We start from the raw sequence: 22,172 nt of genomic DNA on the forward strand, positions 1-22,172 counted from the left end.
CATAGTTGCCACCACAGGGGAGCCCCTGGTAGCCCCTTGTTCTTTTTATTCTTTCTCCCTCTCCTCTCCTTTGTTATCCCTCTCACTCCTCCTAGTCACTTGAAGGTAGATTTAAGGCCAAGACCAGGGAGGTTGGGGGTGATAGAGCCGAGTGAGACTATTGCGTGTCAAAAACCAAGTGTTGGAATGAAATAGGCTGGCCAAAGAAGCATTTTTAAATAAGGAATCCCAAACAGCTTTTGAGGTGTGCCAAGACCACTGAAACGAGTGTGGCTGCCTTGAATAACTGCAGGACAGACAAGACTTAATTATGTTATAAAGTCTTTGTTTGATTTTTAAAGAAAAGCCTGCTCATCAGTTTAGTTGTGGCTCACCTTGGTCTGATGGCTAACCTATCCCTGATGGAGATCAAGCAGTGTTATGTAGCCAGACAAAAAAGAGTCAGGATTCTCCATGTGTGTTTTAGCTGGACTTGCTTTAGTCCAGTGTTTTTTATTTTGTCAAGTCACTCTCCACACACTTTCTCAGACAGGTGAGACCATGTGCTTTTATCACCAAAGCTCAGAGTAGTGTTGTCCCTCAAAGAAAAATTGATTAGTCATAATCGCAGCTCGTATTGCCTCCAAAACTGAAGCATCACATGGTCATAGAAGCATGGACTCTTATTAGACCAGTGTATGACTCTACTTAGATATTTAGCCTGCAGCCCTTCACCCCTGTTCCTCCGAGCAGCTTCTGGGAGCAGATATTTGCGTTTATAGAGTTTGTAATCTCTCAGGCAGTGTGAAACCTGTATCTCAAGGTGTTGACCCTGGGAAAGTATAATATTGCTGCCAGATGAAAATACAGCTCCTGGTGGCTGATCTGTAATTTACATACAGATCAGAGTGATAGGGTAAACCCCACAGGTGGAAGGTGTTTTTTTAAGGATGTTAATAGTCAGCCAAAATAATGAATTGGGTTTTAATAAAGTGAAAACAGACTGATCTGGGTGGAGATGATATTGGTATTGGAAATTTCTTTACAAATTAACAATCTCTGGGGACGCCCAGGTGGCTCAGTCGGTTGAGTGTCTGACTTCAGCTCAGGTCATTATCTCATAGTTCATGGGTTCGAGCCCCACATTGAGCTCTTTGCTGACAGTTCAGAGCCTGGAGCCTGCTTCGGATTCTGTGTCTCCCTCTCTCTCTGCCCCTCCCCCACTTTCTCTCTCTCAAGAATAAATAAACATTATGAAAAATTAAAAACAAACAAAACCCCCCACAAATTAACAATCTCTGAAAAAGGAACTAGTATATATAGATTCTCTGTGACCTGAGACAGAGACTGGTCAGCCCACAGTCACGGTAGATATACCAACTTCCTTGGTTTTTCTTTTTTAACTTTTTATTATGGAAAAGTTTAAACTTTTCCAAAAGTAGAATAGTACCATCAACCCTGTATACCCAACACTTTTATCAACTCCTGACAACTTTGTTTCACCTATTACCCTCCCTTCTCTATTATATGGAAGCAAATCTCAAACATATTATTTCATCCATAAATATTCTTCATTCTCAAGAACTCTTTAAAAAATAAATAACCACAAGAGGCGCCTGGGTGGCTCAGTCAGTTAAGTATCTGGCTCTTGATTTTGGCTCAGTTCGTGATTTCATGGTTCATGGGATCAAACCCTATGTGGGGCTCTGCGCTGACAGCACGGAGCCTGCATGGGATTCTCTCTCTCTCTCTCTCTCTCTCTCTCTCTGTCTCTCTCTCTCCCCCTGTCTCTCTGCCCCTCCCCAGTTCATGCATTCTCTCTCTCTCAAATAAACGTTACAAAAAATAACCATAATATCATTGTTAGATCAAAAAAATCCAAAATTTACAGTTCCTTAATATCAAATATTCAGTCAATGTTTAAATTTTCAATGGTCTAATGAATTTTGTAATTCATAAATTATAATTTTATAATTCATCCCCCACATTGCAATTGCTTGATGTGTCTCGTAGTAAATTTCCCCCTCCATTTTTTATTCATTGAAACACTTTGAAAAATAACTTTCTCCCCCTACCTGACTTTAGGCCATGTGCTGCTTAGTACCACATTTATCATCTGTTACTTCATTGAGTATGGAGAATTGAAATTGAAGTTGAAAATAGGTCATTTTATTACTTGATAGAAATTTGGAGATAGAATGCTGTAGTCATAAGATAAAAGTAAGATTTTAGACAATTTTGTTTCCTTCGTATATTCAACGGACAAAGAGATACTGGTTCACTTTTTTTTCTATAGAATTTTTTAAATGTTTATTTATTTTTGAGATAGACTGCAAGTGGGGGAGGGGCAGAGAGAGAGGGAGACACAGAATCCAAAGCAGGCTCCTGGTTCTGAGCTGTCAGCACAGAGCCCAACTCGGGGCTTGAACTCATGAGCTGTGAGATCATGACCTGAGGCAGAGTTAGACATTTAACCAACTGAGCCACCCAGGCACCCCAATATGGTTTCACTTTTATTTGAGGACATTTGTGTTAGTCCATCTATCATTGTCCATCTTTTGTGTCTGCCATAGAGATGGCTTGTTTTGATACATTGTCAAAAAGTGTGATTGCATTTATTTATGATAAATTATATATACATACATATATATTCAGTCTTGAAATGTTTCTTGTTGAAAGTTTTCAAATGGATATTGCATGTTTTTTAGTGGATATCAACAAAATTTGTTATGTTGCAGGAGATCTTATAGATTCTGCTGGCACTGAGCAAAGTGGAATCATTTTTTAGAGTAATCTACATAAATATCTGGAATCTGGCCCCATACTTACACTAAGCTTACTGTTTATGCTTCTTTCATTTTTTTTCCCCCTGAAGATCAGTATTATTTTTTGAGGACTGTTGAGATTCAGAGATTGGTGTATTCTGATATAAGAAGTCATAGTCTGGATATTCTAAATGAGTCGCCATCACATCTAAGGAAGAATAGACATTTTCAGAGAGGGGTCTCAGACCAGGAACATTCAAACACCAGCTCTCTGACAGTTATTTCAGAGGCAAAAGCAATTTCTACTGGAAGCACAGCAGTCAGCATCTCTCTCTAATACCAGTTCTCTGTCACACACCCCTAGATAATCTATTGCATTGACACCTTCGTGACAGTCTAGCCAAGCCTGCTGATGTGGGATTGAGTTTTCCTGTGAATGCCAAGTTGGCCAAAACTTGGCAACAATCCTGAATTTGCTGAGAACAAAGTCTGTTAAAGCATACTTTGTGTTATAACCGGTTTTAAGGTTATATAGTAATAACAATTATTTTACCAACAACTTGATGAGTGAATGAAGCTATATTTGCCTCTGTTTAACAGAGGAGATGCCAGGTTATCTCAGCAATAAGTTTGGTTTAATGGTCACCTGACTATGTATGGACAAAAACACACTAATGCTTGACATCATATTTAAGTGACATAGAGACCCAGAGACATCGGGACCAGAGCTCGCACCGTCCCCGGGCTTGGTTTGGGCCACAGAGTCACAAATCCTCTCTGAGTCCTGAAGGCTCTCCTCCATCAGTAAATGTTGATTTGGGGTTAAATCCTTGGGATGTTCAATTAAAAGTTGAAACATTTATGGATAAAATCAGGACCACTCTATCCAGATTTGTAATTAAAAAAATCATTATGACAGAGAAGTTCATCTGAAAATCAATAAATTAGATACTGGAAAGCTTATTAGTTTCATGACATAGGATTTTTTTTTTTTAACTTCAAAAGCATTCTGCTTCAGGGGCATCTGGGTGGCTCAGTTGGTTAAGCATCTGACTTCAGCTCCGTTCATGATTTCATGGTTCGTGGGTTTGAGTCGCGTCAGGCTCCATGCTGACAGCTCAAAGCCTGGAGACTGCTTCAGGTTCTATGTCTGCCTCTCTCTCTCTCTCTCTCTCTCTCTCTCTCTCTCTCTCTCTCTCAAATAAGTTAACATTAAAATTTTTTTTAAGGATTCAGCTTCAGAAACATAAGTTTTGGGAACATCATTGATGCTAAAGGTTGGAATAGGGTAGGTCAATCTGCCCTCCCTTCCCCCATATCCTTGGGAAGTCCTGTTAGACTCTTGGGATAAAGAGCCCATCAGTGTGGCCAGCCTTTGCTTGGAAGATAGCTTGAAAAATCTATGTTTGCCTTGATGCTTGCCTGTTACTCATTTCTCCAGGTCACCCTCGATTTTTCAACCAGCTCTCCACTGGACTGGATATCATTGGTTTAGCTGGCGAATGGCTGACATCAACTGCCAATACCAATATGTAAGTTCCGCATATTATTTTCATGTAAGCAACCAAGATGTGTGATTATGGCTTGTTGCTTTAAAAGCCCACTTCCAATGGTTCTATAATAATGTTATTACAGTTACCTTAGTCATCTTTTCTCTTAAAATCTTTTAAGTTTATATTAGATTAAGAGAATCCACGTCTCTTAAAGATGCATCTAAAGAGGTCACATTTTGGAGTATGATCTTGGTCTGTTTTCCCACCTAAGTACATTGGTCCTCATCACTTAGGGCATATTTCCTTCACAGTTAAAGCTGCCAGAAAGCCACAAACTAGTTTGACCCACCTATTGCTTACCTAAAAGTTCTAGAACAAAATTCAGCTGGTAGTGATATATATTCCTTTCAAAATAACTCATTGTTTTTCTGAATTTGACATTTTTTTCTGTACTTGAGTTGGCAAAACCTTCATTTGTTTCCAGTTTCCTATAAATTTATATGAAACTGACTCTAAGGCCCTGGAGGTGCAAGGATTTCCTGGGTAGTCTTCTTGCAATCACCCCCACAGACTCCTTTATATATATACTCCCTCTTTCGAGACAAGGACAGGTTAGGAATTGATGGAGGGTCGTTATAGCCTACTGAGTACTGTCTTTTCTCTGAGCACTATGATCATGTTTTACCACTATCTATACACCCAGCCCATGGCACCACATTCTATTAAAATATCCAGAGGAAAATAATAAAACAAGTTTCTAACAATAATTTTTAAAATAACCATAGAAGAATTACATTAGTCACCGTGGAAATATTTAGAAAATAACCACCCACTTTCTAAGTTCATGGTGAAGTAGATTTGAAAAATGAATATAAGTGAAAGGGTGATATTGTTTAAGATGAGAAATTCCATTTGACATCAAGATAGAATGTAAGTTATTAAAGTTCGAGATATTCTATTTTTCTTCAACAAATTCCTACTGGCCACAAAACCTGAGAAGGCACTTTAAAATTATCTGTTGATACATGTGTGTTCCAAAGCTATTTAATGCTGTGACTCAAAATATTTAACTACATTCAGAAAAGTTTTTATTAATTAAGGATTCCTGCGTTGTTTGCTAATTTAAAACAGCAGTGACCGATTTTTAAAAGCAAACGTGACAAGTGAGGTTTTTAGTGCTAAAAGGCACAGGAGATTAAATTGATTGAAAACAAAAATGATTTTCATGCTCCCTGTTTGCAAGTCATGGTCAACGTCACAGAGTGTGTATGTTGGAGCACCGAGGCTATGAAGAGACAAGAGGAATTGGGATCAAAGATACAATTGCTTGTCTGGCCTCCTCTAACAAAAAAAAAAACTCGCCTTTGCAACCTTTACTGTGGTATGATTTGTGAGATACAAATATATCAGCAAGCCCAGACATCATGATGTACTAATTATAACTTGAAAAAAGACACTAATGCTTAATTGGAACATCTCATACTAAGGAACAATTTTAAATGAGGAAGTATAACTTTAAAAAAAAAACTTAACTATTTGGAAAATAAATGAGAAAAATAGAATAGGTAGAAAGGTATATATCCTTTAAGGCCCAAGTACTCATATTAACACAGGCACTGAATTCACCCAGCGTCTTTAAGTGTGTATCCTGTAGGCTTCTCAACTGCAATTTCCTAACATATATGGCCCATCTCAAGGTAAATTAAAGGAACTCGCTCTTTTGTGAGTTCATGACCAGATAGTCTCCTAAAAGGCTTTTCTTCAACCAAAGAGATCTCACAAATTCTCCTTTTTGTGTGTCCATAAAATCAAGTCTCTTACTCTTTCCTTACCTCAGCTCAGCCATGAAACACTAAAATATGTCCCAGCCATCTGAGGTCAAGGCCAGTCCAACTAAATGGCACATAGTAATTGCAGCTGTACTGAACACAATGGATATTTATAAAATATGATCCGATTCCAACAGATCGATAGAGAAGGTTATTTAACATAGTGAAATAGTTTCTGTCAGTTCTAGAGACAAGGCATTGTCTGAAGAAGTAATAACTATTATCTAGAAATTGTTCTAAGTCAGTTCCCCTGGAAGATCATGAAATGTGGTAGCACTGTCAGGAGCTTATGCAGAAATTTGCTCCCTTGAGACAGTTCCTTCTCCAGCTGGGGACAGTGTTCAAAATAAACCTGGGAAAGAATGGCAAAGGGATTTTTCTTTGGCAGAGCAGGCAAAATTAGTGACATACTCCTTTTGTTGGCCTGCTCTATCATTGCATTTGGGTGGCACCGGTAATAGAAAGTTATGATTATATTCCTCAATATAGTGTTTCAGAAAGAACTATGTGGTCTCCTAATTTGAGTGGCAAAGCGTAAGGTATCTGACTGTTCACAGAAAATAGAACATTTACGTTCATGCGTTTACACCTGCCTGTGCATGTAGCTTTGAGATCTGTTCTCCGAGCAAGGACCCAATGAAGATCCAAAGAAAACTTCACACATGTGCAGTTGTCCATGGCACGTCCAGCTCTTTTCTTCCAAAACAGGGCCACCGAGCACAACTCTGCAGGCTGAGCAGTGCCCAAGTGCAAACAGCAGCCTTCCCTCATGCACCTGACGACAATCCGTAATCTTAATGGCAAGATCTATCACAGCCCCTTGTTACGAGGTTATGGTTTCAAGTATCTAGTGCTTTATTTTCATAGAAATTACGCAGGAGAAATTTTCTGTGGCAGTTATCAGTCATTTTATACTGCTAGGCAAGTTGTTAGAGAGGAACCTGCAGTAAGCAGTTCTCATTCATCATAGAAAAGCAGCTGGGAGGTAAAAGACGGAATTCTGACTCCGAAATATACTGAGATCTTAAAGCAAATCACTGAATTTCTCTGAGACTCAGTTCCTTCTTCAGAAAATGGGAGATAATAATATCCATCCTACAGAGTGGTTCTGAAGACTGGAAAGGCACCAGTCTCAAGTGCCTGTTGTATGCAAGGTGCAGTGAACACGCCTAGGAGAGGCAGCCACTACACAGGCCACCGTTGCCATTTGAGATGCCTCCCAGCTCTTTTGTTTCTGTCTCTCATGATCTCTGGACACCAGAGGGGCTCTCTAAGCTTCCTCTCAGATGTGTTATCTTTTAAGGTGAAGATGGGCCAGCTGCCACATCTGTAAGGAAGAGAAATCTAAGAGGAGTGTAAAGTTAGAGAGTCTACATAGAAAATTATTTCTCTCGTTAAAGAAGTTCTCAGTTTGACAGTCACCAGAGCTCCAGGTTCCTTGTGCTTTTCTAATCCATATTGTAGCACATGGCTTTCATACTGAGAGTCACCTCATGGTGCAGGCTGGCTGCTGGAGCTCTAGCTATCACTTATGTGTCCCAGAATTAGAAATGAGGGAGGAAGAAAGGAAGGATGAAAGGGAGGAAGAGAGGGAGGGAAGAAGGAAGGGAGGGAGGGAGGAAGACGGAGGAAAGAAAGGAGGGGAGGAGGGGCGTGGTCAAAAGGGGAACACACTCTTTCTTTCTAAGCAACCTTTCCAGAAGCTCCACACAACAGTTCCCATAGCATCTCTTCAGCCAGAACTCAGTCCCATGGCCACACCTAGGGAGGCTAGGAAATGTAGTCTTTGATCTAGGTGAATTACAACCCTGAATAAAACTGAATGAAGCAAAGGAAAATTGATACTGGTTAGCAACCAACAGACTCTGCCACAAGAGAAATAGAAGCCTTAATCAATTTGCCTTAGTTTGGAATGAATCCCACTAGGAAGTTGAGTTGAACCACTAAAAAAGGGCCGACTCACCACCCTACTCAGAACATAGAAAGACTCCGAACTCTCCTTTAATGTCACTCATGAATGTCACCATCCTGTTTTGGTCCCTAATTTCCAGTCCCGTGTTCTTACTTCACCCCAGAGCTTTTTGAAGGTTTAGTTTCTTGTTCTCTGATTCTGAAATGTCATCTTATATGCTGACTTTAGCATCTAACCAGCTTCTTTTGAATCCTTATTTGACCTTGGCTCTCTGGGCTTTATTCACTTTTCGTCTGTCATTTAGAGAAGGGGTACCTCACTTGGAGTCCAGGTTGCAAGAGGAGAATCTCCTATAATTGCATACAAAAATGATGTGCATATCCTCATTTTCTTCCTGGAGAGAGGGACCATAGCTTTCCATAGGATTCCCAAAGGCGTCCATGACACCAGCTAAGTTAAGAGCCACTGCTCTAGGGTGAATTTCAAGGCCTTCTATAAGGCTTTAGGCACAGGCAGACTCCCAGTTGTAAACACGGTTCAGGATGGGAAGGTAGGATCAGAGAAGTATCAGAAGTAGGGAACATCCTGTTAGCCCATCTGTCAGGCTTAGCTGAGGATCAACAGCCATGGACCAATCTGTCAGCTTCCAAGAGAGGATGTCAGGACTAAAGCCATGAATCAGGATAAGCTTGGTGTTAGCTGTGGGATAACTGGTCCTTTAGACCTAGACAGGGGCTGTCAAACAGGATGCAACAAGGCCAAGAAACAAATGCTGGATTCATCCTTGTAAGCTTCCTCACCAAAGTTGGAAATGGTATCTAACATCTTTGTTTCCTCAGTATATAAGATGCTACCTGGCAGAGAATAGTCACTCGATAAGTATTTATTGAACAAAACTGAAAGAAAATTTTAGCAACTAGGAACCTGGTATAGATAAGGAGACTGAAATAGATGAGATCAAATAGTCTCATGATCAAACTCTCTAGACTCTTCCTCCTAATCCTGAGCATAATGGCCTATTCCTGGTCCTTGGGTAGAATCACTAATTCATGCAAACCTGGGACCTAAATTGATTTAAATCATGAAGCGGACCAACCCCCTGGCCTTCAGTGCCATCCGTCCTCCCTTCCCCCATGCGGTTCCTGCCCGGCCATCTAACACTGACTTGACTCCAACTCAGCTTTCATCTAATCCTCGATAAGGTTCTGATATTGTGGTGTATGATTCCATTTGTTCCTTGCCTTTTCCCAGAGAGCCTTCTCACTCAGTATTGCGAGATTCCAGCACGCACACTGACACCAGTACCTCTCCACCACACACACATTTTTGCCATTCCAACATTTGCAAAACTCAGTGGCACTATTGATACCACATTTGTTCAAGAATGGTTAGAAGCACATCATGAGTTTGCCTCTTGGTACACTCAGCAGCACAGGCTAAACCAGGAATCCTTCTCTTCTTCTTCCTTTATCAGGCCATCAGACATGAGGGAGTGTTGGTTGCTACGGTGATGGGGCTCAGAGCAGAACCAAAGCATGATTGTGACCTCCAGAGGTGATGGTAACTGAACACGATTTCCAAGGGTCCTCCTCCTAAATTTCAAGGGTCCTCCCAAGGAAAATGGACATATTCTTTTTGGAAACAGAATTCTTCTACCAACAGATATATCCTGAGGGTCCTCCAGGATCTCTTTGTTGTCTTTTACCCTTTGTCCTCTTTTACCACCAAGTGATTGATTTGATTGCTTCCCCCCCCACCCCCCCCCCGCAAAACAATGATCAAAACTTGGTAGCTTCACCTGGCTTATTATACAATTGTTGTTTCATCCTTGCAAACAGCTTTTCTAAATCATTAAGCCAACAAGAATTCCCATTAGTCCTCGGTATTGGCATTCAGCCCAAACACCCTAATCAATGATAAAGTCTCCCCATATCACTTGACTGAGTCAATCTAGGAATCTCTCTTGAGCAAGCATGGTCTGAGCTGAGCCCACAATAGGCTCTAATGCTTAAGAATACCAAGCAAAAAGAAGAAAGACAAAGAGCCTCAGAGTCAGTAAATATCTTTTTGTTTTCTGGCTTAATTTGCGGTGGATGGACCTTCTCTGATTTCTCTTAAGCCCTATCCTTGGCACCACAATCTTGTTTCAGTGACTGGTCTACTTGACTGTGCTTCTGTTCTCAGTTGCTTTGAGAAGAGTATGGCTTGCTACTTCTAAATCAGTTTGTTAGAAGACAAAGCTAGCCTGCTCAGGTATCTGGTACCCACAGTCGGCTGTGTATGCCAGTTGACTATCTTCTTATTATTTATAATTGGTAATTAGAAAATCATCACTTGTAATTATTCTTGACAGATATTGACTTCAGAGAATTATAGAACCATAGCTGTCCTTGGGGATTATTAGTAGAAAAACCATGTAGATAATTATATTGAGATCTTTAAAACCTGGGTCAATATTTCCAATTAGATTCACAGTTAGGTTTCAGATGTTTACATTGTTTTTAAAAGATAGATTTTGGCTCTGAGTTTTATAGATTCTACCAGTATGAAACTGGCAGTCGGTTTCGGTCAGTTGCAAACCAATTTTATGTAGAACTTAGAATACATTTTTTCAATTAACATTTGCATCGTCTTACATCTTAAAGGTGAAGGAGATCCAAGAAAGTCATTTTCCTTCCTTCTATTTCTCTGGGTGGACCACATCTAAGACATTCCGTTCAGATAAAATCTATTTTGTTGGTGAAAAGTCACAGGGCAGGTATTTCCACCACCTCTCTAGGTAACCCAGACTGGTTTCTATTTTATGATTGGTGACTTAATACATTTCCAGGAAATAAATTGCTTTAGTGGTTTTGAGTACCTGTTTTTAGATCCCAAGTACAAATATTAAACCAATTATCTATGTTCCCCAAATAAGTGGTTTGACTTCTTTATGATCATTTTTTTCCCTCACCACCTTTTCAGGTTTACATATGAAATTGCACCAGTATTTGTCCTCATGGAGCAAATAACACTTAAGAAGATGAGGGAGATAGTTGGATGGTCAAGTAAAGACGGTGATGGGATATTTTCTCCTGGTATGTTTCTCTTTTTTCCTGACTCTCCTTGAGATTTGTGGCATGGATCCTTGGGATCCCTGAGAACCCTAAACCCAAAGTGAGTTTGTGGAAGAATCATGACCTTAAAAAGAATTTTTTTACAATACTCCTACCCTATCTTCGTCAGAGTGAAGGCTAGCAAGAATGCTGCATTATATACATACTATCTAACAGAGCCTATGCCTCACCTATACAAACTGACCAAGGTTGTGTTCAAATCATACCACACCACACCAGTCTGTCAACAACAATTTGATCGGTCTGAGGATCAGTGAATCAAGATTATCAGTTGACTAATCGATTGCAGCCAAAATAGTGTGTCTACTTTGAATCTCTAGTTTGATGTGGATACAGTAAGAATCTTTAAAACAAGGGCAGATATTCTTAGAGGTAAGTAGGACTGTGGGATGGTATCAGAGATGGCGTGATTGTTGTGTACAAGGGGAGAAGAAATAAGAATTACAATTGTCCAGGCTATTCAAGTCAGCCATGAATTTGCCTGTTTAATTGTCAAGTAATTGATGCAAAAGTGATTAGTTTGTGTTAGCCAGCCATACCTAGATAGTTACCTCAGTTCTCCTTATGTCTTTATTTAAATAAACACGAGTTTGGTTTTAATAAACTTAGAGTTCTCCTAAATGACTCAGTAACTCAGGTGAGCTGTTCTTTGAGAAGAGTATCCAGGCAATGTCACTGTTTCCTTCTGTAGGCTTCATTAGTCTCTCTTTCTCTGTCTTTCTCATTCAGAGAATAGATTCATCTTTGTTCAGTAAATAGATTGAGCAGAAAGTGAAAGCAGGAAGGTTGTAACTCACCTGTCTCTTTGCAGCCACTGCCTTTGCCACCTCTTGTATTTCTGTTTGGGCTTCAGGTGGAACAGGCATTGGAGTACATGAATCACCTCCAGCCAAATTGCCTAGATGGCTTTGGTAATGAGTGTGACTACTTGTGTTCCCAAGGCAAAGGGGTCAGAGGGAAGCCCTGGCAATAGGGAAGCAAAAGCTATCCGGATATTGTCCCTCCCCTTTCTGACCTCCTCCCTTGTCTCTTAAGACACCAGCTCAACCTTAATTATTAGAAACAATAATGATGGAGCTCCACACCTCCCCGTGTATCCTCTTGCTCTTAGGGGGAGCCATCTCCAACATGTACAGCATCATGGCCGCTCGCTACAAGTTCTTCCCGGAAGTTAAGACAAAGGGCATGGCAGCTGTTCCCAAACTGGTCCTCTTCACCTCAGAACATGTGAGTTGGGTGCTCTTCTCATGGATTATGGTGTTTTACAAGGAACTGTCTAACTTCTGACCTCAAACCTCTGTTTGTTGCAGAGTCACTATTCCATAAAGAAGGCTGGAGCTGCACTTGGCTTTGGAACCGACAATGTGATTTTGATAAAGTGCAATGAAAGGTAGGCAGGGGAGAGTGAACATTAGGTTCTTGATGTATTAAATGTGTTCATCTGTTAAATTTGTTTTATTGTGCTTAAGCACTGACTCAGTACAGTGTGCCAAGCTGCTAATGGCCTGTTGAAAATATCCGATTAAATTACTTTTTGCTGCTGCTGCAGTTTTTCTCATGTGCAATCTCATTGATTCTTCATTTTAATTTCTCTCCCTTTCTAATAATTACAGGGGGAAGATAATTCCAGCTGATTTAGAGGCAAAAATTCTTGAAGCCAAGCAAAAGGTATGTACCCTGTGGCGCACCTGAACTCTAGCAAACACAAAATTTTAAAAATACTTTCTTTCTGCCCTAGACAATAAAGGTCTCTGATAATATGAGATAATTTTGTTGTTTTTCTAAAATTATATTCTCAGGTATTTGCTTATTCCCAGCTTCTGAAATGATTTCACTTTAAAGCTGTGTCTATACAATGTCATTTTTTTTTTAAATGAGACATTCAGTCACTAAGCCACTTGTCCTACCGTTATTATGCCAAGTGATTAGTTTGATGTACTTCAATAAATCCACTACCCAAGCATCGGGAAGATACAGCCTAATTGAGCCTTTTACCTGCTACTTGTTAGGTATAATTTCAATTTAACAAATACAAATACCATTTTAGCTTTAGGCTTCTGTTTAGCAAAATGCTTCCATGCCATGCTGATTGGTGAATCAGCCTTAATAAATTCTATCAAACAAACAAACAAAAAGTCTCAGAGAACAGATGTACTCCCAAGGGACTGCCAGGTAGCTGTCAGGCATTTACCAACTTGTTGTTTTGGTTACATCCTTGTACCGCGTTCTCCAGCTATATCTGTTTGCTGGTCAGTAGAGGAGATGGATAGAAATGTCACTCAGACTGAGCAAGGGTCATAGGTGGAGCTGGACTTGAAAAAGACGTAGGATTCCCAGATTGCCCCAAGTCTGTCTTAGCTCTATTACTCTCCTTACTCGTTTATTTCTTGTTCACATCAAAATTTTAGTGTGCCCACTATTCATGAATATTTCAGCTTCCGCCCTGTTTTAAGTAAACAAACGATGCTTCAGGATAATGATTACATCAATACACTTAGAACAACGTAGCTTCAGGGCGCCTGGGTGGCTCAGTCGGTTAATGTCTGACCTTGGCTCAGGTCATGACCCCATAGTTCGTGGATTCGAGCCCCGCGTCGAGCTCTGTGCTGACAGCTCAGAGCCTGGAGCCTGCTTCAGATTCTGTGTCTCCCTCTCTCTCTACCCCTCCCCCACTCATGCTCTGTCTCTCTCAAAAATAATCGTTAAAAAAAAAAAAAAAGAACATCATTGCTTCTAAAATATACAATACCCAGATGATGTTTGGAGCTACATGCCCATCACTCTAAACACTTATTATTACTCTCTTCTGCTTTACTATTTGCCATAGAACTTACCACTATGTGGTAAGTTCTACTTACCATACTGTATATTTTGCCTGTTTAATTTTGTCTGTTGTCTATCACTCCCCACTAGAATGTTAACCCATGAAGACAGAAATCTCCATCTGTTGCGCTCACTGCTGTATTCCCCTACAGCTCTGTAGCAGGCCTGGCACGTAAATGTCACACCAAAACTATTTGTTGAATGAATGAGTAAATGGGCCAACGAGGAATTCTCCCAGACATAGGATCTGACACCACATACGCTTGGCTGATCTCTGCTGGAAGGAAATGCTACTGCAGTTCTACTTCGTGTGGAAAGGAGAAGGTTGAAAAGACTAATCAGCCTGTCTCTCTTCCCTTCTAGGGATACGTTCCCCTTTATGTCAATGCAACTGCTGGTACAACTGTTTATGGAGCTTTCGATCCGATACAGGAGATTGCAGATATATGTGAGAAATACAACCTGTGGCTACATGTCGACGTAAGTGCCATAACTCACAGAGCGGCCACTCCGTCTGGGGGTGGAAACAGCTCCACTTTATGATTTGCCACAAGTGGCTCCCAATGCTCCAGCCAGCCCTCTCTCCGCATCACGTTAGTTCAGCCCTTCTGCAGCCCCCACCCCCACCCCGTCGGCCATTCAGGCCAGGTTTGCACTGTACAGCTGTGCATCCCCTGGGACTCATCCAGCTCCTCCCCGGCCCACTGCTGTCTTCTGTGGTTCTTGTGAGGGTACAGCCCCCACCACCTTTCCAGCAAACTTTTGTCTAGACAAATGGCTACTGGGTGGAAGATAGCTGGTTTCAGAGGGAAAAACGTACAAGATACGGTATATAGAAAGCAGCCATGAAGCTGGACTCTCCGCCCTCTGCTTCCAGTCCAGCCATTTATGACCCTTTTCTAAAAACAAACATGTATCTGCTACATGTAGGAAAAATAAGGCAGTGTAAGGACGATTTTCTCAAGTAAGAGGTTCGGTCCCCAATTTTGCCAGAAACACACACATTTTCCACATGTGTGACTGGGTGTATTTTTTCCCTTCTCTCTCCATTCTCTTATGGAGATAACTTCTCACAACAGGACAATTGGGTAATCTGCCCGGTTCTTTGAGCACATAACTAACAAAGGCTGTGCTCACGTCCCATGGTGTCCCTGGATGCTCAGTAAACCTGCATCGGGGCGCCCGCAGAAATGTCTCGCTGTTGTGGAACCTCCAAGCCTGGCAGAGCTGCCACTTCCTGAACTTTTTCAGGATCCCTTAGAATTCTACCCCAGGGAGAATCGGATGGCAGCCTCCAGTCCTTTGCGTCACACCCGGAGCCGTGCTGGGGCTCACGGAGTGCCCCTGGCTTTCCACAGCACTTTGGGCCTTTGGGTCTTGGCACCATTGGCTCAGACCCGACTTACCTGTGTCAGTCACACAGCCGCTCTGAGGTTAACCTGAAGGAGCTTTTGAAGAAGTGACGAATGATAAATAATTACAACTGCCACTGGTTGAACAGTCAGTGTGGGTTCCTTTTGTCAAACAGACTTTCGTTTTTCACCATTTACATTCTGTCTCATATTTTACTAGAAGTGTGGAGTGATTGCTTTTGCATTCTTAAACGTCTCTGCTCCCCTTCCCTCTTCTGTCTCTGTCCTCACAGGCTGCCTGGGGCGGTGGGCTGCTTATGTCCAGGAAGCACCGCCACAAACTCAGTGGCATAGAAAGGTAAGGGCCTGAGCTCGGGCCACCTTTCATTCAGGCCATCAAGCATGCTGTGCTGCCTGGTCCACTGATGTTCCCTACCCTGATTCCCAATGTCTTATTTCAGTCTGACTAAGCCCACATCGGGTCAGTAGGCGTTCATTTGAGCAATTATCATATGCTAGACACTGAAAAAAGAAAAAAAAAAAGATTCCCAGTCAAATGAGTCCTTCTGAGTTCACAAATGAGAGAGAGAAAGACATGTAAACACTGATACACAATGTGATAAGCACTACAGTGGATGTGATTTCTGGGTGCCCATGTGGTAGAGAAGAGAAACAAAGCAGTGCAGGGATCTTAAGGCTAAATGAGAGGCTGCCAAGGGCACAGAAAGGGGCACTGATTCATTTCATTCTTTTGTCTCATTAAATTCACTGCTGGGAAAGGGGTAAGATACTTAGTGGATCTAACGAATTTACTTTCTTGTTCACCGTTTAAGTTCAGTGGGTCGTCCTAAGCCAAATACGATTTTCTTTTTCTTTTTTTTTCTTTTTAAACGTTTATTTATTTTTGAGACAGAGAGAGACAGAGCATGAATGGGGGAGGGTCAGAGAGAGGGAGACACAGAATCCGAAACAGGCTCCAGGCTCCGAGCTGTCAGCACAGAGCCCGACGCGGGGCTCGAGCTCACGGACCGTAAGATCATGACCTGAGCCGAAGTCGGCTGCTCAACCGACTGAGCCACCCAGGCGCCCCACGATTTTCTTTTTCTAACTGGTTCTACTTTTTATTTTTCCTGGCCCAGTATCTGAGCCATTTCTACAGAAGCTCCCAAACTGAAGCGCCCCTCCACCCCCACCACTTTGTTCCCCGTTCCCCTCAATTTACTGATTTCACTTGGTGGTCAAAGCCTTTGGCATGTTTGGATCTTGCATCCATTGGAAATGGCAGTCCCCTCTCCTGTCACCTACAGTGGCTGAAGAGGCAAAGAAGATTTCCCAGAGGAGGAGGGAGGCATCAAGACCCATCTGGGCTTTTCCCCAAATACTCACTGCTGCCAGGACACCTCCACCTGGACATTGGGGAACCAGGACTCTGCCCCGCCAGCTATAATTAAGGCTGCTTCTTGTGCTCACATGCTATAGCTAACCTGGCACATTTTGTGTCAAGAACAGAAGCTTCTGATCAGACAGAATGCAGTCATAAGCCAGATATGATTTTAACCTGACTCCAATGTATTGATCCAAAATGAACTCACCTTGATTCATTTATTCATTCAGCAAATATTTGCTGAGCACCTGTCAGGAGCCAGGCAGGTATGGATGTGAACACTCAGTTCCCTGCCTCAGTCCAGCCGTCTCTGGCACTTTTCTAAAAAATGTGTAGCTGGTACACATAAGAAAAATAAGGTAGGGTCCAGAAGGCATTATCAACTAAGAGATTTAAAATCTTCCTGAAGCTTACTGTCCGGGGCGCCTGGGAAGCACAGTCGGTTAAGCGTCCGACTTCAGCCAGGTCACGATCTCGCGGTCCGGGAGTTCGAGCCCCGCGTCAGGCTCTGGGCTGATGGCTCAGAGCCTGGAGCCTGTTTCCGATTCTGTGTCTCCCTCTCTCTCTGCCCCTCCCCCATTCATGCTCTGACTCTCTCTGTCCCAAAAATAAATAAAGGTTGAAGCTTACTGTCCAGTAAGGTAGATGTTCATAAATGAAGACACGTTTAGTCTGTCTCATAGGAAAGAAAAATAAAGTGGGGTTAGATAACAGTGAGGACAAGGTATGCAATTTGAGACAGGGTAGTCAGAGAACCTTCCTGAGGACATGATATTTCAGCGGATACCGGGATAAAGGGAGACAGGAAGCAAGGATACATAAAAGAGTATTCCAGGCGGCGGAAGGGCAAGTGCAGAGTCCGTGAAGTCTGACTGTTCTTGGCAAGTTGGAGGACCATCCAAAAAGGCCAGTGTGGCTGGAGCAAAGTGGGAGAGGTGAGAGCAGACCAAGGTGGAGAGGTAGACAGGCAGTAGGGAAAGCATGCCAGCGGCTTCTCCCACAGTAAGGACTCTGGCTTGAGTTTTAGCTACCTCTACTGTGCCTCTTCCCTTCTGGTTCAGTTTTGAAAGGCCAGTGTCAAGGTGAGTGGGACTGGCTCTCTGAAGCATAACTATATGACGCTGTGACCTGGAGGATGATATATTAAATGTAGATGAACGAGTCCAACTGTGCCTTAGATTTCTCAGGCAATCTCCATTTTCCATCTTTGAGTCAAGGAAAACCTAAACATTTTGCACAGACTTTTCTAACATTTTATTTTATTTATTTACTTATTCTTAGTTTATTTATTTATTTTGAGAGAGCGCGTGCAGCCGACCTGGGGAGGAAGAAGAGAGAATCCCAGTCTCCACACTCGGTGCAGACCCGTCTTGGGGGCTTGGTCTCATGGCTGCGAGATCATGACCTGAGCCAAAATCAAGAGTTGGATGCTCAGCCAACTGAGCCGCCTGGGCACCCCCTAACATTTTAAAGCGCATGTGTCTTCTAAAGGAAATTGAAACCATATCATATCTTATTACTTCACATTTGTAACAGCAAAGAATCATTTACTTCAGACCTCTAAGACATTCAAAAAACCATTTAAGACATTTTATGAGCTCTAAATAGAGTTTTTTAATGAATCAGTGAATGATAGCTATGAAAAAATCCATTAGGAGTGCCTGGGTGGCTCAGTTGGTTAAGTGTCTGACTTCGGCTCCAGTCATGATCTCACAGTTTGTGAGTTTGAGCCCTGCATCAGGCTCTGTGCTAACAGCTCAGAGCCTGAAGTCTGCTTCGGATTCTGTGTCTCCCTCTCTCTCTGCTCTTCCCCAGCTCATGGTCTGTCTCTCTCTCTCCTTCAAAAATAAATAAACATTAAAAGAAATTTTTTTAATTGATTAAATCCACTCTTTTTTTTTTTAAATATTTTTTTTGATGTTTTATTTATTTTTGAGACAGAGAGAGACAGAGCATGAACGGGGGAGGGGCAGAGAGAGAGGGAGACACAGAATCGGAAGCAGGCTCCAGGCTCCGAGCCATCAGCCCAGAGCCCGACACGGGGCTCGAACTCTCGGACCGCGAGATCGTGACCTGAGCTGAAGTCGGACGCTTAACCGACTGAGCCACCCAGGCGCCCCAATTTTTTTAATTGATTAAATCCACTCTTTTAAATATGGATCGACACTGATGATTTTTACTGAAATAAACATTTAGTAACCTTTTGTTACAATTCTTCACATGTCTCTTTCACAAAGGTTAACTTATTATGCACAAAAGGGAAAAGTACTTCAGGCCTAACTTCTTCTTGAAACACCCAGTAGTCACATATACACTAAATTATTTTCCATCTAAAGGACCTTAGCAAGATGAGGAGGTTAAAAATTCACAGCAAGGATTTAGCTCTAGGGGAAACAGAGGCAGTAGAATTCAGAGTCAGTTGCTATGTCTGGGGAAAGCATCCTTCACAGATACTAAAGTGCAGAGCCCAGCTGTGGGCCGGGCCATTAGGAAGGAGTCCGTAAACCACTGAAGCAAGGTAGCCAAGTTTCAATCATCATACACTACACTTAGTTGTCTCTGTAATGTCCTAGCTAGTGTGCCCCTTAACCATTTTACTGTGTCTGAATGACTGATGTGGTTGCTAGGAGACTGTGCTTGGTGAGCTGTCATTGCAGCCTAAACTGGCAATATCATCCTCATTTGGCATTTCAACAATGCTGCTAAGTAGTCAAAGTCTAGAATGATCCGATCGTTCCTTGCTTCATAGTACCTCATAAGTAGTGTCGCTCTTCATAGTACCTCATAAGTAGTTAGTTAGGTCAGCATCACCAGCCCATTTTGTAAATAAGAAGGGGAAGGCAGAAAGAAGCCAGTCTGTTGCCCAGAGGGAGGCAGGCTGGTGGAAGAGTTATGAGCACAGGCTCTGCAGTCTGTCTCCCCGGGCTTGACTCTCAGCCCTAGCACTTCCCAGCTATTCGGCTTTGGGTGATGTATTTCACCTTTTCATTGCCCGGTTTCTCCATGTAAAATGGAGGCGATAATAGTCGCTGCATCACAGGGTTGGTGTGAGAAGTAGATATTTCAGGAATGGTTCTTAGAATTTTGTATTTATTCGCTCGTTTATCCTTTGTTAAGGATAACTTCTTATTTTACAGATAAGAAAACTGAGGCACAGAGGAGTTATGTTACTTGCCCAAACTAGCAAATGTCAGAGCCGGGATTCAGACTCGGGCGGTCTGGCTCCAAAGCCTGACTCCTTAACCATGATACCATAGTGATAGAATGCCTGTAAAGCTCTCGGGACAATAGGACACATTACAAACGTTCTTCATAAATGTTAGTTATTGTTAACAGCAGTGATTTAGAACAGGCAGTCTGCAACTTAGGCCCCTAAGACTGCCTGCAAAATATTTGTTTACTCCTTGATTAGTCAGTTTGGGGGACTAGGCATCTAAAACATATACCGATTCTGGTTGCGGTGGACGGTGTTTTCCTCAAGAGGACGGTTGCCTCTTGCTGACTCCTGCACCTTCTTCTCAAAGTATCATGTGCTTCTTGCAGGGCCAACTCAGTCACCTGGAACCCTCACAAGATGATGGGCGTGCTGTTGCAGTGCTCGGCCATCCTCGTCAAGGAAAAGGTCTGTACTCCCTCCAAAGATGAGCTGGCAGCCCGAATGTCCTTTACGAGGCACAAGAAAAGCATGGACTGTCGTTTTATTTTTATTTGTTGGGCAGTACTTGACGAACACACAAGACTGGCAGCACCATTGAGACAACCATTGCTGTTCTTTCCTGCCCTTGTCTCTCAGCCTTCAGCCAACTAGTGCCTCCCGTTGGCTCCTGCCCTTCCTGCCCTTCAGGACTCAGGGCCCTGTCAGTGACGGAAACTATTAGGGCACTTTTTCATTGCGTGTTCCTTCACGTTTGTATAAACAAAAGTGAGAGCTCAAAAGTGAGCTGCAAACTCTCACCTCATTGAATACAAAAAGGGCTCACTGGAACCTACTGCAGGTTCTTAGCATGAATTTGTGTTCCCAAGAGCTGAAGTAAATTAGGCGGAACAACAGCTGCAAATGTCAAGTTAGGGCAACTAGGAATGTTGGCTAAAAAGCTTCTGTTAAATGAGTTAGTTCTTTAAGCATCTAATAATAAGACCCTGCTCTCAAAGCACTGTTGCTCCAGTAAAATGTTTGCACACGAGGCATTCCAAAAATCTGTCTCCAGTTTGTAGGAGCCAGAACCTGCCCAGGCTCTTACTCCTTTCCTAATAGCGTGTCTGGTAACATCACAGGAGATCCTGGAAAAGACTAGAAGACTTTTGGGGTGGGAGGGGCACTTTTGGGGAGGAAAATTCTTCATAGCCTGAAACTGTCCCACTCTCTGCAGGAAGTTTATATCCCCAACCTTTACCCACTGAACACCATAGCACTTCCCAGTCTTGGAAACAACCCCAAACACCCCACACATGTTTCTAAATGCCTCTTAGAGGCACAGTGGGTCCCTTGTGGTAAGCATCTGAGACAAAAAAAAAATCATTTAATAATCAGAGTGACAGAGAGAAAGGGGCAAAGGTTTTTCCAAGGATGGTTTTCTTTTTTTTTTTTTTCAACGTTTATTTATTTTTGGGACAGAGAGAGACAGAGCATGAACGGGGGAGGGGCAGAGAGAGAGGGAGACACAGAATCGGAAACAGGCTCCAGGCTCTGAGCCATCAGCCCAGAGCCCGACGCGGGGCTCGAACTCACGGACCGCGAGATCGTGACCTGGCTGAAGTCGGACGCCTAACCGACTGCGCCACCCAGGCGCCCCCAAGGGTGGTTTTCAAGAAAGACGTCAGAACAAATGCAAGGCCTCATAAAGACTTTAAAAGAAAGTTTCAGGTGATCCCAAGTCCCTCCTTCCTACCTACCAGCCCTGTTCCAAAGCCACCCACGTCTCTGACCTATGAATACAAACTTGTCCTATGTCTTGACCTATGATGCAAATTTGTCTTGATTTGCACGATAGGGTATACTCCAAGGATGCAACCAGATGTGTGCAGGATACCTTTTCCAGCCAGACAAACAGTATGATGTCTCCTATGACACTGGGGACAAGGCAATCCAGTGTGGCCGCCACGTGGACATTTTCAAGTTCTGGCTGATGTGGAAAGCAAAGGTACAAAGGGGTGAATTCAGGAAAGAGAAGCAGAAATGCAATTTGCACAGGCTGGCCGGCAAAAGAGAGGCAAAGGTGTATCACAGATAATTTAACATGTGTGTAATCGATATCTAGATAATTGAGTTAACCGTATTTTCTGTTTGCGAATGAGATCACTTTATCCCTTATGTCAAACTCTCCCTCCTTCCATTCTGTGTTCTCAATTTGAATTAACACGAAGTTTTCTTGTAACTTCCTCTTATAACAACTAAAAATTATGCCAAAAAAGGACTTCTACTGCAATCCTTAGGGATGCTGAAATTATTTAGTGCAGATGTAGAGAAAGAGATAGAGATAAAATTACTGTGTCATTCTATGCAGAACCCTGAATTTCTT

At 42.4% G+C, this 22,172-nt stretch overlaps 1 protein-coding gene across 4 annotated transcripts in view; it reads left to right on the forward strand.

Moving 5' to 3' along the window:
* The window catches only part of GAD1 (glutamate decarboxylase 1), a 43,033-nt gene that overhangs the window by 14,685 nt on the left and 6,176 nt on the right, over positions 1-22,172 (forward strand). For all 4 annotated transcript variants that reach the window (XM_025912317.2, XM_086718879.1, XM_086718878.1 and 1 more), the window contains 9 exons: positions 4,186-4,276; positions 10,943-11,055; positions 12,206-12,321; positions 12,405-12,484; positions 12,708-12,762; positions 14,281-14,397; positions 15,563-15,627; positions 20,197-20,275; positions 21,645-21,794. In XM_025912317.2, coding sequence (XP_025768102.1) covers positions 4,186-4,276; positions 10,943-11,055; positions 12,206-12,321; positions 12,405-12,484; positions 12,708-12,762; positions 14,281-14,397; positions 15,563-15,627; positions 20,197-20,275; positions 21,645-21,794 — 866 coding nt within the window. The remainder of the gene's footprint in view (positions 1-4,185; positions 4,277-10,942; positions 11,056-12,205; positions 12,322-12,404; positions 12,485-12,707; positions 12,763-14,280; positions 14,398-15,562; positions 15,628-20,196; positions 20,276-21,644; positions 21,795-22,172) is intronic.

Source organism: Puma concolor, chromosome C1 (genome assembly GCF_028749965.1).
Source record: "Puma concolor isolate L17-30 chromosome C1, mPumCon1.1.hap2, whole genome shotgun sequence".
Lineage (NCBI taxonomy): Eukaryota > Metazoa > Chordata > Mammalia > Carnivora > Felidae > Puma > Puma concolor.